General features: G+C 43.8%; 1 protein-coding gene across 1 annotated transcript in view; it reads left to right on the forward strand.

Annotated features, from left to right (window-relative positions):
• LOC124593825 (monocarboxylate transporter 12-like) overlaps positions 1–26773 on the forward strand; it is a 602114-nt gene that overhangs the window by 406970 nt on the left and 168371 nt on the right. The window contains exon 2 of the mRNA XM_047132174.1: positions 17315–17617. Coding sequence (XP_046988130.1) covers positions 17401–17617 — 217 coding nt within the window. The 5' untranslated portion in view covers positions 17315–17400. The remainder of the gene's footprint in view (positions 1–17314; positions 17618–26773) is intronic.

Below are 26773 nucleotides of genomic sequence, written 5' to 3' on the forward strand. Positions count from 1 at the left end.
GTCGATGTGATGCGATACGATACGAAAGCACTCTAGAGTACCAGCGTCGAGCGGAGTGCATTAGAGCTCGAGTGACTCAGTATATTTTGGGGAGGCGCCGGTGAAAGGCGCGCAGGAAATGAGCGAGCCGGCCAGAGATACAGGTGGAGCTCATTTGGCACACCGGTCGGCCGCGACAGGCCGCCGCCGCGGGGAGCCGGCGGAGCCTTCGCGTGGGAAGGCGGGCGTCCCTCGCCGCGGCGGCCAATCTGCGGCGCCTCGCCCTTAGTTATGCACCATCTGCAGGCACTCTACTCCCGCCGGGAAGAGCCCGCGCGCCAAATTGACTCCGGCCAGCCCGGCCCGAGTATGCACGCCGCCCGTGGCGCACTGTCGCCGGCAAGTGGACGCCCGGCCCCGGGCTCAGCCAACACCACCTAGACTACAGGCCTGCGCGCATACTTGTGACGTCACATACTGATGGCCGGGTCTGTATCGGAACGCTCCTGTTAAGCACTCTGCGGCTATACGAACTTTACGAGTTTTAGAGCTGATACCGCATAGGGATTCTCGCGCTTTCCTCTTCTACATGGCCTTGTAATGAAAGTATGAAATTCTATATCATTGCGTAAAGTAACTAAACAAAACTGCCGTATGTTATTTCAAGATGTATAAATATTTTGACGATTTGCCATAAATACGAGTTTCTAGGCTTGAATACGAACTGTAATTTTAATTTCTGTCTTTTACCTCAGGAGCTACGTTTTCTTGCAGCAAAAAAAATCGGCAATATGCAATAACAAGCAAACGTTTTCAGTTTTAAACAAACCAGCTGGAGCTCCTATAGAATTTAAGAATTTGTTTCCCTGGTTATTTTCGAAAATTTTCCTCTCCACTTCAAAATTTGCTGACCTCACACGCAAGTCAAACCATTCGGCGAAATGGAGCACCTCCTGACATAATGTTTAATAAAACAAAAAACCCGAAAAAATATTTTATTTCCCTGTTTCTCCAAAACTTTAGAACCTTAAACACGAAAAGACTGTTTCTCCTATATCCTTGACTGAAATTCATCTCACAGAGTGCTGTTAATTTAATCACAATGCACTTACATCGAAATTCTGCTTTCTATACCACTTAATCTGTCGAACACTGAATTCATTAAAGCAATTTTCTAAGGTAGTTTACTCAAATTGAAATTATTTCCGAATAGCTGTATATGTAAAACTGAACAAAATCATTCTGCAGCTCTTCCAAATAAAAGTACTGGAACCTCAATAATCTGGTAGGAATGATAAGGAATACTAAACAGTTCCGAGCCACACAAATTAATATAACTACTTTGTGTGACAATAGTTTCAAATATGAGAGACATTTCACAGCCAGCTTCGTATTAACCTCGCAGCAATGGTCCAGAATTAAGAAACAAATTATACAGGTACATGATACATAACTGCTTTAAAAACAATTGGCAAATGTGGTGCAATGGAAACAAATAAGAAGCTATAAATTTTTGTTATTTACTTACCCTTTAATGATGCGTAGACACAAATTCCTGTCTGGGAATAGCTGCAATCCAGCGATTTCTCAACTTCACACTTTTGGGAAATCGAAACATGTGCACTTTCATGCCTTTTTGGGATTTATAATTTCCCTGGCAAAAGGGAGCACAACACTTGTATCCCATACTTCGAAGAACTGAAGGTGAATACTGTATGAAGTATATATCACTTCCACGTGGCACTTACTTTCAACACAACATACACGCCAACAGGACTGCCGACTACAGATAAGATGGCCAATAGTTTGTGACGTCACGTGCCAATATGGCCGCTGTGCGTAGGCCTTGTATCTAGAAGGCTTTGGCTCAGCGCGGGGAAGGAACGGCCCTCCCTGTCTGCCCTCGTCTCGCTGAGCCAATGCTCCATCAAGTCACAGCGCAGCCGGATAATACGGAGCTCGGAGCACATTGTTAATTTTCGCCAGCATACTGGAGCAGAGCGCACCGAGACTCTCTTAGCTTCCAGCATATTGAGGCAAAGACTTAGCCCAAGAATTTTCCAAGGTGTCTTTTAAACTGCGCCTAAAAAGATTGGCGTCAGAGAAAGGACTTGGAAAGGTCCGTTGATTCTCTTGAGGGAACTTCACAACTTGACCGGCAGACAGAAGAGCTGTGATGTACTGATGAACAGAACTGGAGATTCTTCAACAAGAACTGGAATGATCACAATTGAATTCCTTTTTAGTCTAACAGAATCTTCGTAAACCACAATAGAAAAGGCAAAAATCAAATAAGAAGTACGGAATTTTAATAGTGTGTCTCTCTTACACGAGTAGCTTACTTCAAACTAACATAATAAAATATTTTTCATGTTTATGGATCATCATACCGTACATTTAATGTACGTAAGACGCACCGTTATATTTACTAAAACTCCCGGTTTATGGTCGTTCATAAGTCGCAGAGTTGGTGGGGAGGTTTTTGTGCCTCAGCGATACAGATAGCTGTACTGTAGGTGTAACCACAAGCGAGGGGTATCTGTTGAGAGGCCAGACAGACTTTTCTATAGTTCCAGGGGCTACAGTCTGGATAAATGATTCATTTGGCTTTTTGACGACCATAAAAACCTCTCCCCCACCCTCAATGAACCTTTTCGTTGGTGAGGAGGTTTACGTGCCTCAGCGATACACATAGTCGTACTGTAGGTGTAACCACAAGGGAGGGGTATCTGTTGAGAGGCCAGACAAACGTGTGGCTTCTGAAGCTGGTCAGAAGCCTTTTCTATAGTTCCTGGGGTTACATTCTTGATGATTGATTCATTTGGCTTTTGACATCAATAAAAACGGTCTTGCTGTGCTGGTACTGTGAACAGCTGAAAGCAAGGTGAAACTGCAGCCGTAATTTTTCACAAGGGTATGCAGCTCTACTGCGTGCTTGAATGACGATGGCATCCTCTTGGGTAAAATATTCCGGAGGTAAAATAGTCCCCCATTCGGATCTCCGGGCGGAGCCTACTCAGGAGGATGCCGTTATCAGGAAAATCAAAAATGGCGTTTTACGGATCGGAGGGTCCTTTAATCGGGCACGTTCTAACATACTGCGTGGTGTCTGTTTGTTCTATATCGTGTCTCCCTATCACTTTCGCGCAACGACGCTCTGAGTGTGTTTTTTAGGGAATTGACTAGTTTGAACCTGGGACCTGTTGCTGGTAAGGAGACGCCAAACCACACATGACATGTAGAATTCAGAAGAGTTCAGTGAGACTAGCGATGATATAACCAAATACTTAATGATTTCAGCGTCAGCTCCACTGCACTCCCTGTAAAAGAATCTTAATACTAACTAAATTTAGTGTAAGGTGTTCAAGGCTTTCCTATTTTTAGTTAGCTGGTAAAATAACGTCGAAAAAGCAGTTAAGGTTACCATTGGAAATTTTATTCTACTCACAAAACATTGTTTATAAATTGCACTATTGATGAAAGGAAATGTTTTAATACAGGATGGTAAAAACCAACTACGTTCAACAAAAATTGTGAACGAAAATTCCCTGAATGGGTTTCCAAGTTCTACAATGGATCGAAGGATGACCTATGCCATATCACATCTATAATCTAGGTTTAAATTAAGTTTCACAAAAGAGAAAACTATCAAAATGGTCTACTGTGACACTCAATTATCTTTAATTACTTATCTAACTTGCCGTAAATTACAGTGGCTGATGTGGCTTCTCAATAACTATATAACAGAAAAATCATCGCATTGCAGATTTTTACTTCAAGTGGCAAATGTGAACACCATGAGCTTTAATTGACGATCGACACTAGTATTACGCAAAAAGGGGGTGTAACAGATGAGACTTCTGCAGTTCTGAGTGAAGCCTTATGCACTCAGAAATGGGGCATTGTGTGCGTTCATTAACTTGTCGGTGTTCGTCAGGGGGCGGAGGGCAGCACAGCTCCACTCACCTCGCTGTCTCGGAAGCAACTTCTACTCTAACTTCTCCTTACTACAATTTACCGAAGTTGGTTTGACAAAAAAAACTATCTGGCTGTGTTTTCATCTGACCAATCAGGGTCTCAATGTAAACCTTAAGCTCCGCCTACAAAAATTCTGTCTATCCAATGAGAAACGTTATACTTTTCGTGGTGGGGCAATGTTTTTAAAGTTTGCAACGTAACAGAGACGCGAAAAAGTCTCACGCTTAAACTTGCGAGTGGTGTAGCCCTTTTTGTGTTATCGTAAGATCTATACTGTTCTTCTGAAGGGCTCTATCTTTTAACATGGGCTAGGGGGGTGGTCCTGACGTAACAGAGACGCGAAAAAGTCTTACGCTAAAACTTGCGGGTGGTGTGGCCCTTTTTGTGTTATCGTAAGATCTATACTGTTCTTCTGGATGGCTCTAGCTTTTAACATGGGCTGGGGGGTGGTCCTAACGTAACAGAGACGCGAAAAGTCTCACGCTAAAACTTGCATCTGGTGTGGCCCTTTTAGTGTTATCGTAAGATCTATACTGTTCTTCTGGAGGGCTCCAACTTTTAACATGGGATGGGGGGTGGTCCTGATGGTTAGCTGGCGACGTGGGTGTCCGTCCCTTATCGTAGGGCCTTCTAGCTTAACACGGTTCTGCACTCGGCTTCTGTTCTCGTTTCTCCCCTCGGATCTGCGTCTGTCTCACGGTGGGAAGGTATGACATGCATTTAGGCATTCTTGTGTTAGTCTGTGGTATTCCATTTGCTCACTCGTTACTCGTATTACTTTGGTTAATTTAATGTCACAATTTATTCGGAGCTATGTGACATACTACAGGATTTGCTTATCATGTCAGGGTTTTAATGGAAGGTGTTGGATTTGCCTGACACCTTACAACGTAGGTTAGAAACTTTAAAAAGGGAAATGGATAGGTCAAATCTAGATAGAGTGGGAACTACTGAAGTTCGTTGGAAGGACGAACAGGAATTCTAGTCGGGTGAATACAGAATTATAAATACAAAACCAATTAGTGGTAGTGCCGGTGTAGGTCTAATAATGGATAAGAATGTAGGAATGCGGATACGTTACTATGAAAAGCATTGTTAACCCATTACCGTAGTCAAGGTAGACACGAAGCCCACCACAGTAGTACAAGTTTGACGTTTGATGAGATAAAACAGGTTATTGAGTTGGTTAAGGGTGACGATAGAGATAGGTTACTGGAATTCGATAGTAGGAAGAGAAGGAAGAACAGTAGCTGAAAATGGACTTGGAGGAAGCGGGCGAAACAGGAAGCCGTCTGGTAGAATTCTGTAAACAGCAAGATCTTATCATTGCTAGCACTTGCTTTTAGAATCATGAGGGAAGGTTGTACACGTCGGAAACACAGGGAGACGTCGGAAGGTTTTGATTGACTATGTAATGGCAAGACAAACTTTTCCGAACCATATCTTAAAAATGTTGTCGTAAGAGATTTCCAGGAGTAGATGTGGACTCTGACCAACTGACAATGAAGACTGAAGAAATTGCAAGAAGGTAGGAAATTCAGGAGATGGGACTTGGATAAGCTGAAAGAACCAGAAGCTGTTGAGAGTTTCAGAGGGAGCATTTGGGGACGATTTGACAAAACACAGGAAAAGAATACAGCAGAAGAAGAATGGGTAACTTTGAGAGATAAAATAGTGAGGGCGTCAAAAAGACGAGGCCTTGTGGAAATCCTCGGCTAAAACATGAAATATAGAATTTAATTGATGAAAGCAGAAAATATGTGAATGCCGTAAATGAAGCAGGTGAAAGGGAATACGCCTAAAAAATGACATTGACAGGACGTGCAAAATGGCAAAGCAGAAATAGCTAGAGGACAAATGTAAAGATCACTAGGGAAAAGAGGGATACAGCCTACAGGAAAAGGCGTCGGAGTAAAGAGAACCACCTGCATGAATATCAAGAGCTCAGATGGAAAACCAGTCCTAAGGAGTACGTAGAGGGCTTATACAAAGGGGGTGTTCTTGACGGCAGTATGATACTGTGAGAAGAATTTGGCAGAGCACTGAAAGACCTAAGTCAAAACAGGGCCCCTAGATTAGACGACATTCCGTTAGATCTGCTGATAGCCTTGGGAGAGCCAGCCATGACAAAACTCCTCCATCTCGTGAGAAAGATGTATGAAACAGGCCAAATACCCATACATTTCAAAACGAATATAATAATTCCAATTTCAAAGAAAGCGTGTGCTGACAGTTTTAAATATCACATTTAATATGTCATGGTTACGGAACAAGCAGAATGTAAAAAGAAAAACTGGTAGAAGCCGACCTCGGGGAAGATCAGTTTCGGTTCTGGTAAATGAAGAAACACGCGAGGCAGTACTGACCTTAAGACTTCTTATAGAAGATAAGCTAACGACAGGCAATCCTATGTTTCAGCATTTATAGACTTAGAAAAAGCTTTTGACGGTGTTGACTGGAATATTCTCTTTGAAATTCTGATGGTAGCAGAGGTAAAATACGGAGAACGAAAGGCTATTCACAACTTGTACAGAAACGAGATGGCATTTATAAGAGTCTAGGGTCATGAAAGGGAAGCAATGATTGAAAAGGGAGTGAGACAAGGTCATAGGCTATCCCCGATGTTATTCAGTCTATACATTGAGCAATCAATAAAGAAAACAAAAGAAAAATTTAGAGTAGGAATTAAAGTCCAGGGAGAAGAAATAAAAAATTTGAGGTTTGCCGATGACATTGTAATTCTCACAGAGACAGCAAAGGGCTTGAAAGAACTGTCCAGCGGAATGGACAGTGTCTTGAAAGTAGAACGTAAGATGAAAATCAACAAATGGAAAACAAGGACACTGGAATGTAGGCGAATTAAATCAAGTGATTCTGAGGCAATTAGATTAGGAAACGAAACACAAAGTAATAGATGAGTATTACTATTTGGGCAGCAAAATAAATGATGATAGCCGAAGTAGAGAGGATATAAAATGTAGACTGGCAATGGCACGAGAAACCTTTCTGAAGAAGAGAAATTTGTTAACATTAAGTGTAGATTTAATTTTCAGAAAGTCTCTTCTGAAAGTATTCGTATGGAGAATACCCATGTATGGAAGTGAAACGTGGACGATAAACAGTTTAGACAAGAAGAGAATAGAAGCTTCCGATGAATGTTGAAGAATAGATGGGCAGGTCTGGTAACTAATGAAGAGGTACTGGGTAGCAAACAAATTTATGGCACAACCTGACTAGGTGAAGGGATCGTTTCATAGGACATATTCTGAGACATTAATGGATCTCTGGATTTTATACTTGGGGCGGGCCGGTGGGGGGGTGGGAGGTGGGAGGGATGTGGGAGATAAAATAGTAGAGCGTGGCGAAGAAGTAAATATAGCAAGCAGACTCAGAAGGATGTAGGTTGCAGTAGTTACTCGGAGATGATAATTGCGCAGGATAGAGTAACATGGAGAGTTTCACATGAAAAGCTGCATCAGACCAGTCTTCGGACTAGAGGACATTAGCTGTAATTAGCTTCTCCTCCAACTTCTAGCGCTACATGAATGGGTCCTCTATGTGTAACTTAAAAGGTGGATTCAATTTTCTTTTTAATAATAATTCTGCATATAATTGCAATTATGTCAAGTGGAAGGTGTACGAACGTTACAAAGTTGCATATTACTTAAAATACACTTCAAAAGTACAAAGTATGCATGATAAAACCACTTATGTACCAATGAGCAAATAAAAATTAATGTGACAATCCGTAATACCGCTTCAATGAAAGTTCCACTATTTACTTCATGCCCTGTCTATTCTATTGCACAATCATGATTTCGGCCTTAAGCTGTATTATATGACTGTGCCCTAGACAATGGAAACATTATCATCCGTAATATGATTTTTCACATTCAAACAGTTTTTTTGTCATTATTCTTCTGCTTAGCGTGATGCGGCCTGTCAAGAATTCCTCTCTTGCGTCAAGCGTTTCATCTCGGAATAAAAATTGGAACCTTCATCCTCAATTATTTGCTGTATATATTTCAATCTCTGTCTTCCCCTACGGTTTCTGTACTCTACAGCTCCCTCTAGTACCATGGAAGTTATTATGCGATATGTCAACAGATGTTCTATGATCCTCTCCCTTCTTCTTGTCAGTGTTTCCCCTATATTCAGTTCCACGCTGATTCCGCGGAGAACCTCCTCCTTCATTATGTAATCAGTTCACCTATTTTTCAACATTTGTCTGTAGCATCAAATCCCTAATGCTTCAGTTCTCTTCTCTTCCGGTTTCCTCACAGTGCATGTTTCGCAGCCATACAACGCTGTGCTTGAAACGTACATTAACAGAAATTTCTTCCTCAAAGTAAGGCCTATGTTTGATACTAATAGACTTCTCTTGGCCAGGAATACCGTTTCTGCCAGTGTTAATCCGTTTCTTATGTCCTCCTTCCTTCCTCCATCATAGGTCATTTTGCTGCCTGGGTAGCAGAATTATTTTACTTCGTTTACTTCATGATCTCGAATTTCTCGCTGTTCTCATTTCTGATATACAGGGTGTTACAAAAAGGAATGGCCAGACTTTCAGGAAACATTCCTCACATACAAATAAAGAAAAGATGTTATGTGGACATGTGTCCGGAACCGCTTAATTTCCATGTTAGAGCTCATTTTAGTTTCGTCAGTATGTACTATACTTCCTCGATTCACCGCCATGATTTCATACGGGATACTCTGCATGTGCTGCTAGAACATGTGCCTCTACAAGTACGACACAACATGTGGTTCATGCACGATGGAGCTCCTGCACATTTCAGTCGAAGTGTTCGTACGCTTCTCAACAACAGATTCGGTGACCGATGGATTGGTAGAGGCGGACCAATTCCACGGCCTCCACGCTCTCCTGACCTCAACCCTCATGACTTTCATTTATGGGGGCATTTGAAAGCTCTTGTCTGCGCAACCCCGGTACCAAATGTAGAGACTCTTCGTGCTCGTATTGTGGACGGCTGTGATACAATACGCCATTCTCCAGGGCTGCATCAGCGCATCAGGGATTCCATGCGACGGAGAGTAGATGCATGTATCCTCGCTAACGGAGGACATTTTGAACATTTCCTGTAACAAAGTGTTTGAAGTCACGCTGGTACGTTCTGTTGCTGTGTGTTTCCATTCCATGATTAATGTGATTTGAAGAGAATTAATAAAATGAGCTCTAACATGGAAAGTAAGCGTTTCCGGACACATGTCCACATAACATATTTTCTTTCTTTGTGTGCGAGGAATGTTTCCTGAAAGTTTGGCCGCAACTTTTTGTAACAGCCTGTATATCACTTTGGCCTCTCTTCGATATACTCTGAATCCATGTTCTGTACTCATTAGACTGTTCATTCCATTCAACAGATCTGTAATTCTTCTTCACTTTCATTGAAGATAGCAGTGTCTTCAGTGAATCTTATCACTGACTTACAACAGAGTACGCAAAAAAGAAAAAAAAAACAGTTTAATGTCTAGAACCAGTGCAGTAAGCATCTACAAGACGGTCTCAATGCGTGTCAGTCTGGACAACGCTGCAACTCACCGCGGGCATACGGAGCATGTCCTGTGCACGAAGACTCCTGAGCTGGAGGTAGGCCGTGACGTAGTGAGCTCTTTATTTCCAGGAACGCTCGGCGCAAATTTCACAGATTTTTGTATGGGCGTAAAATTCGCTTGTAGGTGTTTTCATATTCAGTCCTCATAGGTAGAGATCTACACGGTTACGAATATAGGTTTTCGTTGTTGTTGTTGTAAACGTTTCATTCTCTTGTTAGAGTTAGCTCTTCCAGTGATAACCTATTGTAAAGTGTGGAGCTTTTCAGCAAAATATCAGGTGATTTTGTAATGGGGCACAGGCAGCACCAATTGGAAATGTTCGTATCGGGTTCACCAATTCTGACATTTTCCTCACAGCCAAGCAACAATCCCGGAAGACTCTTCAAAAGTGCGCGATGGGACCTTTTTGAAATATAAAACTCAGACAATACGACACAAGAAGAACATAAATTATATTGGACGAGTGTACACATTAACGACGATGACTTGTATGACACATACAGTGCATGTTTGTCATTGCTGAGATTCCCACTGATATCCTAACTAATTCCATTGTGGATAAAATTCTGCACTGGTATGTATACTTGCAGGTGTATTTACTTATATCCACCATTATAATTATTTGTGGTTAAATGTTGAAGGAGAGTTCCAATACAACGATTGTCGCCTATTAACATTTCATGCGATCAATAATAAGTATTAACATTCTTACCTATTCTGGATGCAAGGCCACTGAATTGGCTTATGTATACAGTGTGCTCAATGGGATAGATGCGTCTTTGATACGCAGAAGAACTAAATTCGGCGGCGCGCGTCCTTTGGAAACTCTTACACGTGCGTCCAGTTTCCATCATTCCGGTGTCTGCCTCATGTCTAAGTCATTCCTAGTTCGGCTGTAGTAGCATAGGCCACACATGCATACAAAAAAAAATCTGTGGTAAGGCTTTTGATCATTGTTTTAAGACAGTCCATCATCACTTCGTAGAATGGCTCCTGGGTACATTCTATGAGAACTTGCTCTTACCAGTTTCGATCTATCGCTACTAGCTCCTTAGCAACCTCTTTGTTTGATCACTGTGGCAAATTTATGCCTTCGGTGAGTCGGTTTGCGATGTTGGGGCGGTCCTTTTCTGTTTGAAAGTAATATTCCATTATTCTTGGTCACTTGCTGGTCGGAGCTGGTATGGTAAAGACGAAGAAGCGTTGTGTCCTGTGTTCTTGCACGCTGTTCAGCATACATAGGAATGCATGAGAAACCGGGTGAAGCCAACTCGATTTATTTAGTATGACGAAATTTAGTCTTGCGTGACGAAGTTAATTTCGGAATGGTCCCTCCTTTTACTTCCTGAGACGGTATCAGATTAAGTGCTTTCCCGAAGTAAGTTTTCATTACTACTTGTTGAGAAGCTGGTTATTGCATAGCACACTGATTTTTTCACTCAGTGTATGCGCATGTGTGTATTTGTGTGATTGTGTATTGTGTGTATTGAACCGGGGACCTAGAAACGACGGACAGCCGTTCGCAACCCCACAACAGGCCACAGTGGTCCATCCACTCGACCTCTTCTCCACATCGAACACAGGATTGTTGTGCGGTTCCACCCCCAGTGGACCCCCTGGGAACGTCTCGTTACAGACGAGTGTAACCCCAAATGTTTGCTTGGTAAAGTAATTATGGTCTGCGCGTACGTGGAGTCAGTGTTTGCACAGCAGTCGCCGACTTAGTGTAACCGAGGCAGAATAAAGGAAACCAGCCCGTATTCGCTGAGGAAGATGGAAAACCGCCTAAAAACCATCCACAGGCTGGACAGCACACCGGACCTCGACACTAATCCTCCGGGTGGACTCGTGCCGGGGATCGGCACGGCTTCCAGCTCGAGAAGCAGCGCGTTAGATCGCGCGGGTAGCCGAGAGGGCTACACTCCTTGCTATTATAAATTCAAAGACGTTATCATCTCCTACAGTGTAAAGATTGGTTTTTCAAGAAATCAGAATCACGTATTTTAGGCCGTGTTCCTTTGGTTTGTAAAGATAAATGTTGAAGTTATAGGCTGAAATATACCTTTGTTGTGTAAGGCTTTTCTCTTTTGTTCATTGATATAATAGTGATTGTTAAAATCACTTCTCCGTTTCATTTTACCAAAACCGAAAGCACTCCTTGTTTTAATCTCCTTGGTAGTGCCAAGCTGGCTGGGCGTCGTCTTGTTGTCTTACATAAATAACCATGTGAGTCAAAGTCATATTGATTAAAAGACGTTGGGCCACTCATTCGCGACACAGGAACAATAGTAATGAAGAGAAATTCTGCCATGTGAATTAGGTTTCAGGTGCTGATAGAAGGAAAGTCATAATGTGCTGGATTGCTGACTGCTACTACGAGATACTGTGTTGTGTCGTCTCGCTTATCTAGAATCATGTTACGTGCGACAGGAGTTACTATTTCTGCACGATCTTTCTACTGATTAACTACGAGGAGAGTGCCTCACTGCACAGCTGGACGCTACAAGCAGAAGGCTAACAATGATTTAAAAAGCTGTTGTATTCAGGAAACAGTTTCGCCATATGCTGGTTACAAACTGGTACAGTAGGAGCGTGGGTGGGAAGAGAGTTGAACGTACTTGGACTTTTACTGAATGTTGTCCACGTTGTCATTTATTAACAAAAATAGTTTCATGACGCTGTACGTGGCAGTAAGACGGATTTTACAAACATCATTCACGATCCCATATAATAGGTATTTGCTTTAGGTCTCACTGGCTAGGAAGTTACACAGACCCTTGATGTTGCTAATCAGAAAAAAAGTAAAATTAAAAGAAATAACAATTTCGTTCTCCACGGCGGGCGACAGTCAGGTTGGTACCCCACCGCTGTCTGGGGAATCTCCAGACATGACTTTGGCCTGGAATCTCGTATTGACTAGAGGAGAGCTGTATTCAGTGATGAGTCCTACTGCAAACTGAGCCTCGTTCACCAGCGTAGGCGTGTCTGGAGAAGGCAGTGGGATACCATACGGCCCGAGAACCGCGAGTGATGGTCTGGGGGGGGGGGGGGGGGGGGACGACGACACTTATTTTCATAGCAGAACCCCTGTAGTTGTCATCCGGGGCAGCCTTGTAGCATAGGAGTTCGTCGACGATATTCTTCTGCTCGTTTTGTTGCCCTTCATCGCAAGGCACCGTGGGCTTACATTTCAGCAAGATAGGGCCAGCCTCTCCACAATTGAGTGAGGTGTTGGCATAAGTGCCAACACCGTGTTTCTAGAGGAGCCCGAAATGCACGCTGTTAAGCTCACGCAAACTGGCGTGAGGTCTGGAACAGTTAAAGGAGTTGAGTCTAGCAAATAAAGTACGAAGCTCTAGGAATACTTAACTTTAATCCACAATTGGAGAACATCGGTCTGACGGTACAGGCATCCATAGATAAATATTAAATGATACTGGCGCCTTGCTAGGTCGTAGCAATGACATAGCTGAAGGCTATGCTAACTATCGTCTCGGCAAATGACAGCGTATTTGTCAGTGTAGCTTCGCTAGTAAAGTCGGCTGTACAACTGGGACGAGTGCTAGGAAGTCTCTCTACACCTGCCGTGTGGCGGCGCTCGGTCTGCAATCACTGATAGTGGCGACACGCGGGTCCGACGTATACTAATGGACCGCGGCCGATTTAAAGGCTACCACCTAGCAAGCGTGGTGTCTGGCGGTGACACCACATTGAGAACGTTTGGAGCATTATGGCAGGACCCCCCCAACAAGCTCGGGATCTGGTCGATCTAACGCCACTACAGGACAGAATTTGCCACAGTTTCCATCAGTAGGACATTCTTCAACTCCGTCAATCAATGCCAAGCCGAATAATTGCTCGCGTAAGAACAGAGGTGGAGAAGCGCGATACTAACTTGCCCGGTTTATGACGCTCTTTCTCTTGAATAAATCATCCACCTTTTATGAAAGTGTAATAATTTGTTTGTCTATACTTCTACATCACATCTACCAATTTCCGTGCCATTCAGATAATTCCTTTGTGGCGCGTCTTTCTTCTTTTGTCTTGGATTCTATTTAGTTTACAATTCGTAGAGGGTTAACAAGGTTCTTCTGTTGGTCATTAGAAATATCCGTTCGCCATATCATTAAAGTATGAGGAGTAGGGTTGTAAAACTACCGTAGGCTACCGTAGACTATAGTAGTTACCACAACAGCTTTCATCAGTTAACATCGTAACCATGTTACCTGTACGGTAAAAGTGTTGCATACTGATTTCGATCACCGAGTTTGCATATCCGATGAGTCTCTTGCTATGTTCCCCTAGACGCTGGAAGCGGTGCACCGTTTAGGGAATGAGTGAGGTTATATAAGTGGCCACGTGACATACTGAACGCCGGCCGCGGTGGTCTCGCGGTTCTAGGCGCTCAGTCCGGAGCCCCGCGACTGCTACGGTCGCAGGTTCGAATCCTGCCTCGGGCATGGATGTGTGTGATGTCCTTAGGTTAGTTAGGTTTAAGTAGTTCTAAGTTCTAGGGAACTGATGACCACAGATGTTAAGTCCCATAGTGCTCAGAGCCATTTTTTGAACATACTGAACGTTTTTGCTCTAGATAAGTATCCTCCTGACTGTTACTGAACAATAAACAGTATTTATGGCAGAATTGAAACTATCAGTGTTTACTGGTTTTATTCGAAAATTGTTGATTTATAACCTGAAATACAGAGGTGCAGTAAAGGTTTATCATATGCCGCTAAAAACGCAGTGTTCTAGAAAGAGGTAAAATTAAAAAGTAAACGGAAAAAACGCCTCAAACATCGCTTCAATATTTCGTCGACCTTATATGTAACATATTTCTGTTACTCATAAGCAACTTTCGCATTTCTCAATAATAACGGGAAATTCTTGTTTCTGATTATGATGAAGACCGTTCTATTGAGCACAAAATAACAACATTAATTACATAGAATTCTTTATATATTTGCATTGAAAATAAGTGTTTTGGTTAGAAAAAACTGCAGAAGTAACATGATCTAATTTTTATTAATTATAAAACACATTTTTTATTTTTTGAGGATACAATATACGCAGTGGACTAAGACTGAACTATAAGCGGTTCTGAGTATCTAAAAAAAAAGAAAAAAAAAACTGCCGAAAGGTAGAGAGGGGTCGTCGGCTCCCAGGTTCTCTATCACACAGAGATTTGTTTCCTTCCCTACCAATGCTACCAATACTACCGCTAATATGACCATTTAGTACGTCATTTTTGTTGGTACTAAAACTACCGAGGCATAGTTTAACACACTTTTTACCATGTTCTAGCTAGAAATACTTGGAGCGTGTACTTGTTGGATTCGACGACTTTTCTCTACCATTTAAATGTCAACAGGGGTGCATGATATTAAATGCTTCACTGCAGTCGATGAGAGAAGCCTATGATAAATAATTTACACCAACACATCATTTTCATTTTGTGTTCTGACTTTGTAGACCATGTACTCGAGCTAACTGATAACAATCTGCCACTTTATTGCCCCTCCCCTCCCACCCTCCGAGCTCTTAGGTGCTCTTTTTATATAGTTTCCTAACAACAGAAGTTCTCTGAAAGTATTGTTAAAAGAACTCACATTAATTGAGTTACATTTTAAATCGGTTGATACATAAGAAATTGCAGTTACAGTTTGGAAGATAAGAAAAGACTGATTGTAACACGTGATTCCTAAAATTGCTTTTCAAATTTAGTATCGAAATTCCGCTTATGAAATGTATCTGGCAATAACTGATACAAAATAATTAATATCTCGTTAATTACCTCATGACTTTTGATATTAATATATTTCGGAGAACTTTTTATAGAGCGGAAATAGATCTTGAGGTTCAAATTTAACATAGTGATCTCTTTTCGACCAAATGATCGAAATAGTAGTTTGTTTATTATAGAAAGTTCTAGAACTCGTTATTACAGAATTAATTACAATGAATCTGATTTGAGTTCTTGTAGAAATATAACCTCTTGAGGGTGAATGCAACTTCCAGTGCTTCAGTTAGACAGAAATCTCTCCGCCCCAATAGCTGAGTGTTAGCGAGACGGGATGCCGTGCAAAGAGGCCCGGGTTCGAATCCAAGATCGGTCGGGGATTTTTATCCGCTCAGGAATTGGGTGTTGTGTTGTCCTCGTCATTGTGTTGTCTTCATCATCATCTCATCCACCGGGGTGGCAGCGCGAAACTAACCTTGTCAAGTCCAAACATAACCATGCCGACCCTACGAAAGTGCGGGACGAAGGCCCAAGGAAAGAGATTCAGCCAGAAATCTAGCCGAAACATTAATTTCCACGTTTTCTGAAATAATCGATTTTTCGTAATTAATTTCCCATTTAATGACGGAACTGAAATTAACACTATCTTTAATTTACATCTATGGTCACAAACTTTTTGTTCACACACAGTTTTATAAAAAACAGATCTGAAGATGGTCATTATAGACTGAAACCGGCAATCTGTGAACAAAACGTTTGTGAACGTAGATGTAAATTAAAGGAATTTTATTCTATATACGGGTCACTTTTATACGCGACAATGTCGCAACTTGTGTAACACTACCTTTTCTACGTCACTGTTATCTGATAATTACGCACATGAAGTAATGATTTTTTCTCGTAAAATTGATGTTAACAGTAAGAAACTTTTCCACTAATTAAAGATTCGTGTTAATTCTATTTAAATGAGCTGTAGTTCACTAAATGGCTATGTTACATTTCATGTATCTCGTGTACAGTGTACTTGACACAGTACAGACCACCGAAAGTTGTATTTTAACATTTGCTGTCCTGTGAAACGTGTGTCGTATAATACATAAAAGCTTGGTACCAAATACTTCATAGAAAGGTTCCCCTACTATGTCCTACCATATGCGGTAATGTAATGAGTGCTTATTTCTCAGCCGCGCGGGATTAGCCGAGCGGTCTAGGCGCTGCAGTCATGGACTGTGCGGCTGGTCCCGGCGGAGGTTCGAGTCCTCCCTCGGGCATGGGTGTGTGTGTTTGTCCTTGGGATAATTTAGGTTAAGTAGTGTGTAAGATTAGGTTCAAAAAATGGATCAAATGGCTCTGAGCACTATGCGACTTAACTTCTGAGGTCATCGGTCGCCTAGAACTTAGAACTAATTAAACGTAACTGACCTAAGGACATCACACACATCCAGACGCGAGGCAGGATTCGAACCTGCGACCGTAGCGGTCGCTCGGCTCCAGACGCTTAGAACCGCACGGCTACTCCGGCCGGCTGTAAGCTTAGGGACTGATGACCTTAGCAGTTAAGTCCCACTGAACGAGGTGGAGCAGTGACTAACACACTGGACTCGCATTCGGGAGGACGACGGTTCAATCCCGCGTCCGGCCATCGTGATTTAGGTTTCCCGTGATTTCCCTAAATCGCTCCAGGCAAATGCCGGGATGGTTTCTTTGAAAGGGCACGGCCGACTTCATACTCCTCCCTTCCCTAATCCGATGAGACCGATGACCTCGCTGTCTGGTCTCCTCCTCCTAAAAACAACCAACAAGTTAAGTCCCATAAGATTTCACACACATTTTCGCTTATTTCTCACTATTTGTTGGAGTTGTCTGCGCTTCTTCACACACACATACACACACATACACACACACAGTCATAACTTGCTTATCGTAGAGAATGTAAGACGAAATATGGACTGCCTGGTCAGACGTAAGCTTGGCCTCATGACCTTAATGTTGCTATGTTTACAACAGATAAACGAACGAATTTGTTGGGGGTTGGTTTTGCAGACCCGCAACGAGCGCGGTCGGCGTCCGGCGTGGCGGCGGCGCTGCACGACGACGAGGAGACGTGTCCGGCGATCTGCGAGCGCGACATGTTCAGCCTGCACCGCAACATCCCGGCGCTGCGGCGGCGCGACGTGGACACGGCGGCCATCCGGCAGCACTACTACCCCGAAGGCGGCTGGGGCTGGGTCGTCTGCGCCGCCGGCTTCCTCGCGCGACTCCTCGCCGCCGCCGCGCAGTTCGCCTTCGGCCTGCTCTACCTCTACGCCGTGCACCACCTCGCCGACAAGGGCCGCGTCCTGCCCGGTGAGTCGAGTCGAGCGGCAGCTCATTTCTTCCGGCTGCACTCTCCCTCCCCAACCACCTGTCTCTCCTCCTCATCCACTCCTTCTTACGAGGGCGTGCAGTAAGTAATACAATACCTTTTTAGGCCAATTTCGGTTGAAATAAAGTGGAACCTGTTATGTGACATTGTAGAATATTCCCGCTTCAGCCCTTATAGTTTCATGAAGTAACGAAAGGTAGCTGCTCTATACGTAGCCTTTTAAAAGGCGTCTATAACGGAGTTCCAAGCAGAGATTGAGTTTCTTTTGGCGGAAAACCAGAGCACCGCAGATATTCTTAGGCACTTGAGAGTGTCAACGGAGACGTGGCGTCGAACGAGAGCACTAGCTGCTGCTGCTGCTGCTTATTATTTATTTATTTATTTTTTAATGACCCACCGTCTAATTTCTTATGGTGGGTCGTATGTTGCCACTTAGCCGCTGTGACTGGGTCCGGGGTCCGGTGTGACTGAAAGTAACACCACCCGGCTCCCGTCCCCACTCACACCGTTGCCCGTGTCCCGCCACGTGGAGGCGGGCTCTATTTGTTTACATCCATTTGATATCTTTTTTTTTTGAACTGCATTAGAAAAACTTATAACTAATACAAAATCAAGTGAGATATTAATAAACAAAACGAAATTAAATATTTAGAAAGAAGGAAGGAAGAGAATTGAATAGAGAAAAGACAGGTATAATATTGCCCGTCACCTGGTTGTGGGCAGCGGCCCGGGTCTCGGAATGACCCTCAAGACGCTGGCCATCGCTCACCATGCCTTTAACATCTACCATCCTAAAAACTAACTTATCTAGAAGATATCAGGGTACGTTAAAGCTAGAAACTAAGACTAAGACCTCCATGTCCAGCGTGCTAAACTATTTACGATATACAATAGAGAGGTAACAGATTTTGTGCTTGGCTCAAAGTTGCAAATGGAAGTGTTCTTGTGGTAATAGTAATAAAGGTAATGACGCTAACGGTTTGTGTTGAGCCTACAAGGCTCCTAGTAGAGTACATCAGGCGCAAGCACCTCCCGGCCCCGCCGAAAACACGACCTGAACGGCGGTTTTCCCCGATCTACCATAGGTATCCGTCGGGTTGGGCTCAAAAGAGAGGCACCACAATTAAGTTCCTTCCATCCAGGCCGTGCGCCTCCTTTTAGCAGGAGGCGTAGGTCCCTTGAAGAGGTGCCTAACTTTAAACTTCAGATCAGAAGTTATTAGTATAGTGGAGGTTGAGGTATAGGTTGTGTAGGTTGGTTGTGTGGTGTCACCCCCAGACACCACACTTGCTAGGTGGTAGCCTTTAAATCGGCCGCGGTCCGTTAGTATACGTCGGACCCGCGTGTCGCCACTATCAGTGATTGCAGACCGAGCGCCGCCACACGGCAGGTCTAGAGAGACTTCCTAGCACTCGCCCCAGTTGTACAGCTGACTTTGCTAGCGATGGTTCACTGACAAAATACGCTCTCATTTGCCGAGACGATAGTTAGCATAGCCTTCAGCTACGTCATTTGCTACGACCTAGCAAGGCGCCGTTATCAGTTGCTATTGATATTGTAAAGAATGTACAGACAAGAGCTACGTTCAACATTAATGTATTAAAGTTAAGTATTCTACCAGTTACCTCCTTTTTTCTAAGTTCTCATTTCCTTGTCCTGTTCCAGACGTCACGACAGCCTGCGTGAGCTTAAACGCGTGCCTTTCGGCTTCCTCCAAACCCTGTGGGTTGGCTCCTGCCAATCCACAACAGGTTGTACAAACAATTCATGCTGAGCCAATGAGACTTATAATGATACGTTGTGTGGCAATTAGCACCTTCCGGCCCCGCCAGCAACACAGCCTGAACGGTGGTTTTCCCCCGATCTACCATAGGTATCCGTCGTGTTGGGCTCAAAAGAGAGGGACCACAATTAAGATCTTCCATTCAGACTGTGCGCTGCCTCTTAACGGGAGGCGTAGGTCCCTTGAAGAGGTGCCTAGCTTTAAGCTCTTATTAGACATGGAGGTGGTGTTAACTATTTACATATAAGGTGCAATCTGTTTTTAGGATTGTGTGTGACTTGTGTACCTCATGTCGGTTGTTCCAGACTGTTCTTTGAAGTGGACTTGGTTGACACTATGGATCACGCAGAGCACTGCCACTCGTTGGGTGAGGAGCTTGTCATTATCGCAACACGATCGCGCAAACCTATGCATTCTCCCGCGTCCTGGGCGATAGCTCGCGGACGTGACCCCATCAATGTTGAAACGTGTGGACATTCTCTTTTTTTGCTGAACGACGGATCACAATCAGACACCTCACTGTACAACCGGATGTCTCTGTTGGTAGTGCTGACACACCAGTCCACCAAAGATGTGTGTCCCTGTGTTCCTTGCCGCCTAACATAAAACCATAAAGAGCAATGAAGGACCATCTGTGCGGAATTGCCCAAACAAGGACGCGTTCCGCAGGAAGCAGTACATGGATGGTGGAGAGGTTAGTAATGCAGCTAGATGTTGGCTCCTACGTCGACCAAGAGAATGGTATCATGCGGGCATACAAGCCCCCTCAGTAAGGTACGGTAAGGCCGCCGCATTGAAAGAAGATTATGTTGAAAAATAGAATTTTTTACCTAAAAGAGTGAGGATTTATTTACTTTATTGGAATCCTGAATAAAACTAACCTACTTTCAGAACAAAATGTGTTGCGTTACTTACTGAACGCCACTCGTACAACGACTAGACGAGATCAGCATAACAAAGTGACTCTTGGACACTGAAAGGGACGATACTAGGCAGTACGCTGTTACCCGCACGTCCAGTACGGCCTTGGCAGCAATAGCTGTGTTATTCTGTCCTGAACCAACAATCCACCCACCCCAATTCCTTAACAGACGAACTCCCGCGTGTAAAACAACTTAGAACGTCTGATTACTTTACAAATGAGATATTGTGTTAAATATTTAACGTTAAGCGTAAAAAACCCCTAAGGATTAAGACGCAAAACCATTGTCATGTTGGTTTCATAGCTTTCGGATTATTCACAGGATGAGTACAGTTTTTGGAATTTGCCCTCCTTCATCAGAAAAGCGAGTTTCCACTCATCTCACGGTTTATTACGTCATATCTGTTGAATGTGTGTCGTACATCGATACCATATTGCAGGTACTTTCAGTAAAACATGTGGATACTGTCTGCAAAATGTGTTGCGAGTAGAGTAAGTCATAAAGGTGTAATAAATTACAACGTCGTGTCTGATGCTGACGTTTTACTACAAGAACAGCGAAAACATAGTAAGCGACAAAAGTTTTTCGTTCATAATTTTGTGAGTGAGTGTCAGCGGTAAAACGTTTCTAAATGGCTTGAAATTATGTATAAAGCTTCTTTGAAGTCGTTAAGTGTCATTCTCAGTTCCTGGATGCCCGTAGTCTGGGTAGTTTTCGGGCTGTGAGTTACGCTGCCTCAAAACATACACACAGGTTCTAACTTTAATTCTTAAGCTATTTTATCAAACATTTAACATCAGATTATACCTTATAATGGCTCTGAGCACTATGGGACTGAACTGCTGAGGTCATCAGTCCCCTAGAACTTAGAACTACTTAAACCTAACTAACCTAAAGACAGCACACACATCCATACCGAAGGCAGGATTCGAAATTGCGACCGTAGCGGTCGCGCGGTTCCAGACTGTAGCGCCTAGAACCGCTCGGCCACCCCGGCCGGCATACCTCATAATGATCTGATTACGTCAGCATTTTTGATTTTTAAACTTTGTCACTTATTATAGTTCTGTAAAGCAAATTTTTACTATCCTCAAAAGCCGTTAGACAGACAAGTTGAAATCACGAGAGCATGACTAAGCTGTTTAGTCTATTTCGTACGTTTTCCGTTAACCTGCAGTACACCTCACGGGATCGTAATAGCCGTATCGCTTGGCTGCCTACTTTCACTGTTAGCTGGAAATATGTTTTCGATTATTACAACAACACAAAAAAAATGCAGCGCAAGGAACCGAAGCATATGTTGACAATAAGCAAGAAAGTTACGTTAGTTGCCGCAGTAGTCCTCTGCAGAGCGATGGAACGGCTAGAACGGCAAAAGAGACAGAACGCACGACAAAGTTCGTTACCTTGTTGGTTGCTGCTATGCAAGCTCTTTTGTAAACCACCTACCGCCAATCACTTTGTTACTCTCACGCAGGGGGGACGGTGTGGCCGAGCGGTTCTAGGCGCTTGAGTCCGGAACCGCGCGACCGCTACGGTCGCAGTTTCGAATCCTGCCTCAGGCATGGATGTGTGTGATGTCCTTAGGTTAGTTAGCTTTAAGTAGTTCTAATTTCTAGGGAACTGATGACCTCAGATGTTAAGTCCCATAGTGCTCAGAGCCATTTGAACCATTTTTTACTCTCACGCAGTTAAAGGTCCAACCACGTTGAAGCCTCTAGTCCGCTATCCGCCTATAATTAAAGATTAGACAATGTAATTCTCTGTTTTGGACCCTTTTTTAGTGTATGAACTTTACAATTTTAGACGTTTGAGCTTTAATCTATCTTCAGTATGCGTCAGATAAAAAGACACAAATAGGAAATATTTATGTTACAGACCACAAAATGTTGCTCAAATATACGCAGGCTGCCCATTTATCCTGACCGTCCCAAGTAAAGTTTTCTCCAGACGTGAAAAAAAGTATCTAGAAAATGTTGTTTACCTTCCAAGAGGACATCAATCAGCAAGATTGTCTTCCTTGTGTTCCGTATGAAGATGCGAATAGCAGTACACTTCAACCAGTCACTGTTTTGAATTTTGGTTCGATTTATCTTCTGTGCCGTAAACTACTTTTGAAACCACTCTAGGCTTGTCATCAGGTGGAGGTGTTACAGAAATATTGTCTGGACTACGTGCTGCTAGATGAATGGTCGTGGTGATTGTCATGGATAGCACCAGGCAGTTCAGTCAGAACGACCATAAGCAGAACATGGTCTAGATATTGTTTCCTTAACACCACAATTTAACGATGAGAAATTCCAGGACACCTATCGACCACAAAACATCCTCATCCATATGAGCACAAACGATCTACTGAGGAAGGCCCCAAAAGTACTCTCGGAAAATATCACTGAACCCAGCTTTGATATTTATGAACAGTAAAAGAGATTGTGGACAATTGAGGTCAACCATTTCGATATTGCAGATCTGATGCAAGAACATCCGGGAACGAAATTTCCTAGGACCGTGCTGGTAAGTCTGAACCTAATAAGAACTGGCTATGTGCAGTACATGTTCGGGAAGCATAGGTGGTTTTGTGTTAGCAGAAGAGCCAACACCGTGTTACGAGTGGAGGCCGAAATGCACGCGTTTTAGCTCACGCAGGCTGACGTGAGGAGGGAAGAACTATACTGACGTGAGGTCTGGAACGTGACAAGGAATGAGAATTCAGAAAGCGGACGTAATTACTTTGGTACTTAACTTTAATCCATTAATGATGAACGTCGCTCTTGACGGTACATGATTCACACAATATTATCTGTTCAGAATACATTCTTGAAGACAGTAATTATAGTAACTGAATATGGCGCCTTGCTAGGTCGTAGCAAATGACGTGGCTGAAGGCTATGCTAAACTGTCGTCTCTGCAAATAGCGTATGTAGACAGTGAACCATCGCTAGCAAAGTCGGCTGTACAACTGGGGCGAGTGCTAGGGAGTCTCTCTAGACTAGACCTGCCGTGTGGCGGCGCTCGGTCTGCAATCACTGATAGTGGCGACGCGCGGGTCCGACGTATACTAACGGACCGCGGCCGATTTAAAGGCTACCACCTAGCAAGTGTGGTGTCTGGCGGTGACACCACAGGTGGGATACATCAATTTCTGTGACGTATGACCCTAAGCAAACGTAAGCAAAGTTTAGACGACGTAGTGCAGAAGTTCCCAGTAAAGAAGTGTCTGGGACCTGCGACCTCCTTGAAGCAGCTGGTTCTGACATATCTCAGTTGACGGCAATGGCCTTTAAAATGTGATATAAAACTGTATAACTTCCAATAATATTCGCTGTTGCCATGCATTTCCATAAGACAGAAAAATCTACATTTGGATCTATATATTCAGACGGTCTTCTTCCTTCGTCTTGTCCTTTTCCTGCTTCTTTTCCTCTCACTTTCCTTTTCCATTGCCGGCCGCAGTGGCCGTGCGGTTAAAGGCGCTGCAGTCTGGAACCGCAAGACCGCTACGGTCGCAGGTTCAAATCCTGCCTCGGGCATGGATGTTTGTGATGTCCTTAGGTTAGTTAGGTTTAACTAGTTCTAAGTTCTAGGGGACTAATGACCTCAGCAGTTGAGTCCAATAGTGCTCAGAGCCATTTGAACCTTTTCCATTCCTGTGTACCGTATTCCCAGTATGTTCTACTGCATTCAAAGTAACATGCATCTATATTATCCTCCTTCTCAGTCTTACCTTCTGCAGTAAATTTGCTATACCTCTCCCATTTTCTGCATGTCATGTGACCGTCTTTTGACTGGTTTTAAACTACCTCCCATCTCTCTGTTCACTGCTGGCCATCTAAAAGGCAACATCAAGAAGGGCCGGAGATATCACAAATTGATGTGGGAGATAAATCTTTGTACAAAGATCATATGATTGAAAATACTGCAAGGAAGATTATAAAATCAGCATAGAGTGTTTCCTCCATAGCTGGCTAACCGCTGCTAAACGCCTTGGTATGGAATCAAAGAGCTATGGATGTTTTTTGGGGTATATTGGTCCATGATGCTTCCACGTACTGCCGTTGTTGATCTGGGGTAGCAGCGGGTGTTGTATCTGCTACGGTCGCAGGTTCGAATCCTGCCTCGGGCATGGGTGTGTGTGATGTCCTTAGGTTAGTTAGGTTTAAGTAGTTCAAAAGTTCTAGGGGACTGATGACCACAGATGCTAAGTCCCATAGTGCTCAGAGCCATTTGAACCATTTTTGGTGTTGTATCCCCGGTCAGTTTTTCATCAGTCATCGACCAGACGTTTCCGCTAGGCGAGGGACAAGGAGAACAGGGATGCCAATGCAGCAACGCAATCCGATGCGCCACGAAAAAATCTTGAACATTGCGTGCCACGTGTGGTCGATCGTTATCCTGTTGCAGTGAGGCCGTAGGCAAGCTTGGAATGTATGGCAGGGCAACAGGCTACAACATTTCACAGATGTAACGCCGGCTGGTTAGAGTACCGGCAATACGTAATAGGGGGTGTTGGAGTGTAATCCCAGTCCACCCCAAACCACAATACCAGGTGCAGGGCCAGTACGGCAATGCATAAAGCAACAGTCCAACCGTCTCTCACCACAGTGTTTCCAGTTTTTAATCCGACCATCCTAATGGTGCAGGCAGAATTGGGATTCCATTCGGTTTCAGTCGGCTCCGTCGTTCCCTCCTGCATCCAGCGCTTACAGATCCGCGTCACAACTGCTTGATTCCGTCCTAAACGATCAACGATTTCTCTGAAGGAAAACCTGAAATTCCTATAGGCAACTATTGTTCCTCGGTTGAACTCTAGAAGGTACTCGATAGACGCTCGTTTCTCATTCTGGAAACGTCCCCCAGGCTGTGGCTAAGCCATGTCTCCGCAATATCCTTTCTTTCAGGAGTGCTAGTTCTGCAAGGTTCGCAGGAGAGCTTCTGTAAAGTTTGGAAGGTAGGAGACGAGGTACTGGCAGAAGTAAAGCTGTGAGTGCCGGGCGTGAGTCGTGCTTCGGTAGCTCAGATGGTAGAGCACTTGCCCGCGAAAGGCAAAGGTCCCGAGTTCGAGTCTCGGTCGGGCACACAGTTTTAATCTGCCAGGAAGTTTCATATCAGCGCACACTCCGCTGCAGAGTGAAAATCTCATTCTGGAAACGTCCCCCAGGCTGTGGCTAAGCCATGTCTCCGCAATACCCTTTCTTTCAGGAGTGCTAGTTCTGCAAGGTTCGCAGGAGAGCTTCTGTAAAGTTTGGAAGGTAGGAGACGAGGTACTGGCAGAAGTAAAGCTGTGAGTGCCGGGCGTGAGCCGTGCTTCGGTAGCTCAGATGGTAGAGCACTTGCCCGCGAAAGGCAAAGGTCCCGAGTTCGAGTCTCGGTCGGGCACACAGTTTTAATCTGCCAGGAAGTTTCATATAGACCTATATCTCTGACGTCGATCTGTTGTAGAATTTTAGAACGAATTTTTGCTCGCGTATCATGTCGTTCCTGGAAACCCAGAATCTACTCTGTAGGAATCAACATGGATCCGGAAACAGCGATCGTCTGAGACCCAACTAGCTTTATTTGTTCATGAGACCCAGAAAATATTAGATACAGGCTCCCAGGTAGATGCAATTTTCCTTGACTTCCGGTAGGTGTTCGATACAGTTCCGCACTGTCGTCTTATAAACAAAGTAAGAACCTACGGAATATCAGACCAGCTGTGTGGCTGGATTGAAGAGTTTTTACCAAACAGAGCACAGCATGGTGTTCTCAATGGAGAGACGTCTACAGACGTTAAAGTAACCTCTGGCGTGCCACAGGGGAGTGTTATGGGGCCATTGCTTTTCACAATATACATAAATGACCTAGTAGATAGTGTCGGAAGTTACATGTGGCTTTTCGCGGATGGTGCTGTAGTATTCCGAAAAGTTGCAGCATTAGAAAATTGCAGCAAAATGCAGGAAGATCTGCAGCGGATAGGCACTTGGTGCAGGGAGTGGCAACTGACCCTTAACATAGACAAATGTAATGCATTGCGAATACATAGAAGGAGGATCCTTTATTGTATGATTATATGATAGCGGAACAAAGACTGGTAACAGTTACTTCTGTAAAATATCTGGGAGTATGCGTGCGGAACGATTTGAAGTGGAATGATCATATAAAATTAATTTTTGGTAAGGCGGGTACCAGGTTGAGATTCATTGGGAGAATCCTTAGAGAATGTAGCCCGTCAACAAAGGAGGTGGCTTACAAAACACTTGTTCGACCTATACTTAAGTATTTCTCATCAGTGTGGGATCCGTACCAGGTCGGGTCGACGGAGGAGATAGAGAAAATCCAAAGAAGAGCGGCGCGTTTCGTCACAGGGTTATCTGGTAAGCGTGATAACGTTACGGAGATGTTTAGCAAACTCAAGTGGCAGACTCTGGAAGAAAGGCGCACTGCATCGCGGT

The sequence above is a fragment of the Schistocerca americana genome, chromosome 2 (assembly GCF_021461395.2).
Source record: "Schistocerca americana isolate TAMUIC-IGC-003095 chromosome 2, iqSchAmer2.1, whole genome shotgun sequence".
Lineage (NCBI taxonomy): Eukaryota > Metazoa > Arthropoda > Insecta > Orthoptera > Acrididae > Schistocerca > Schistocerca americana.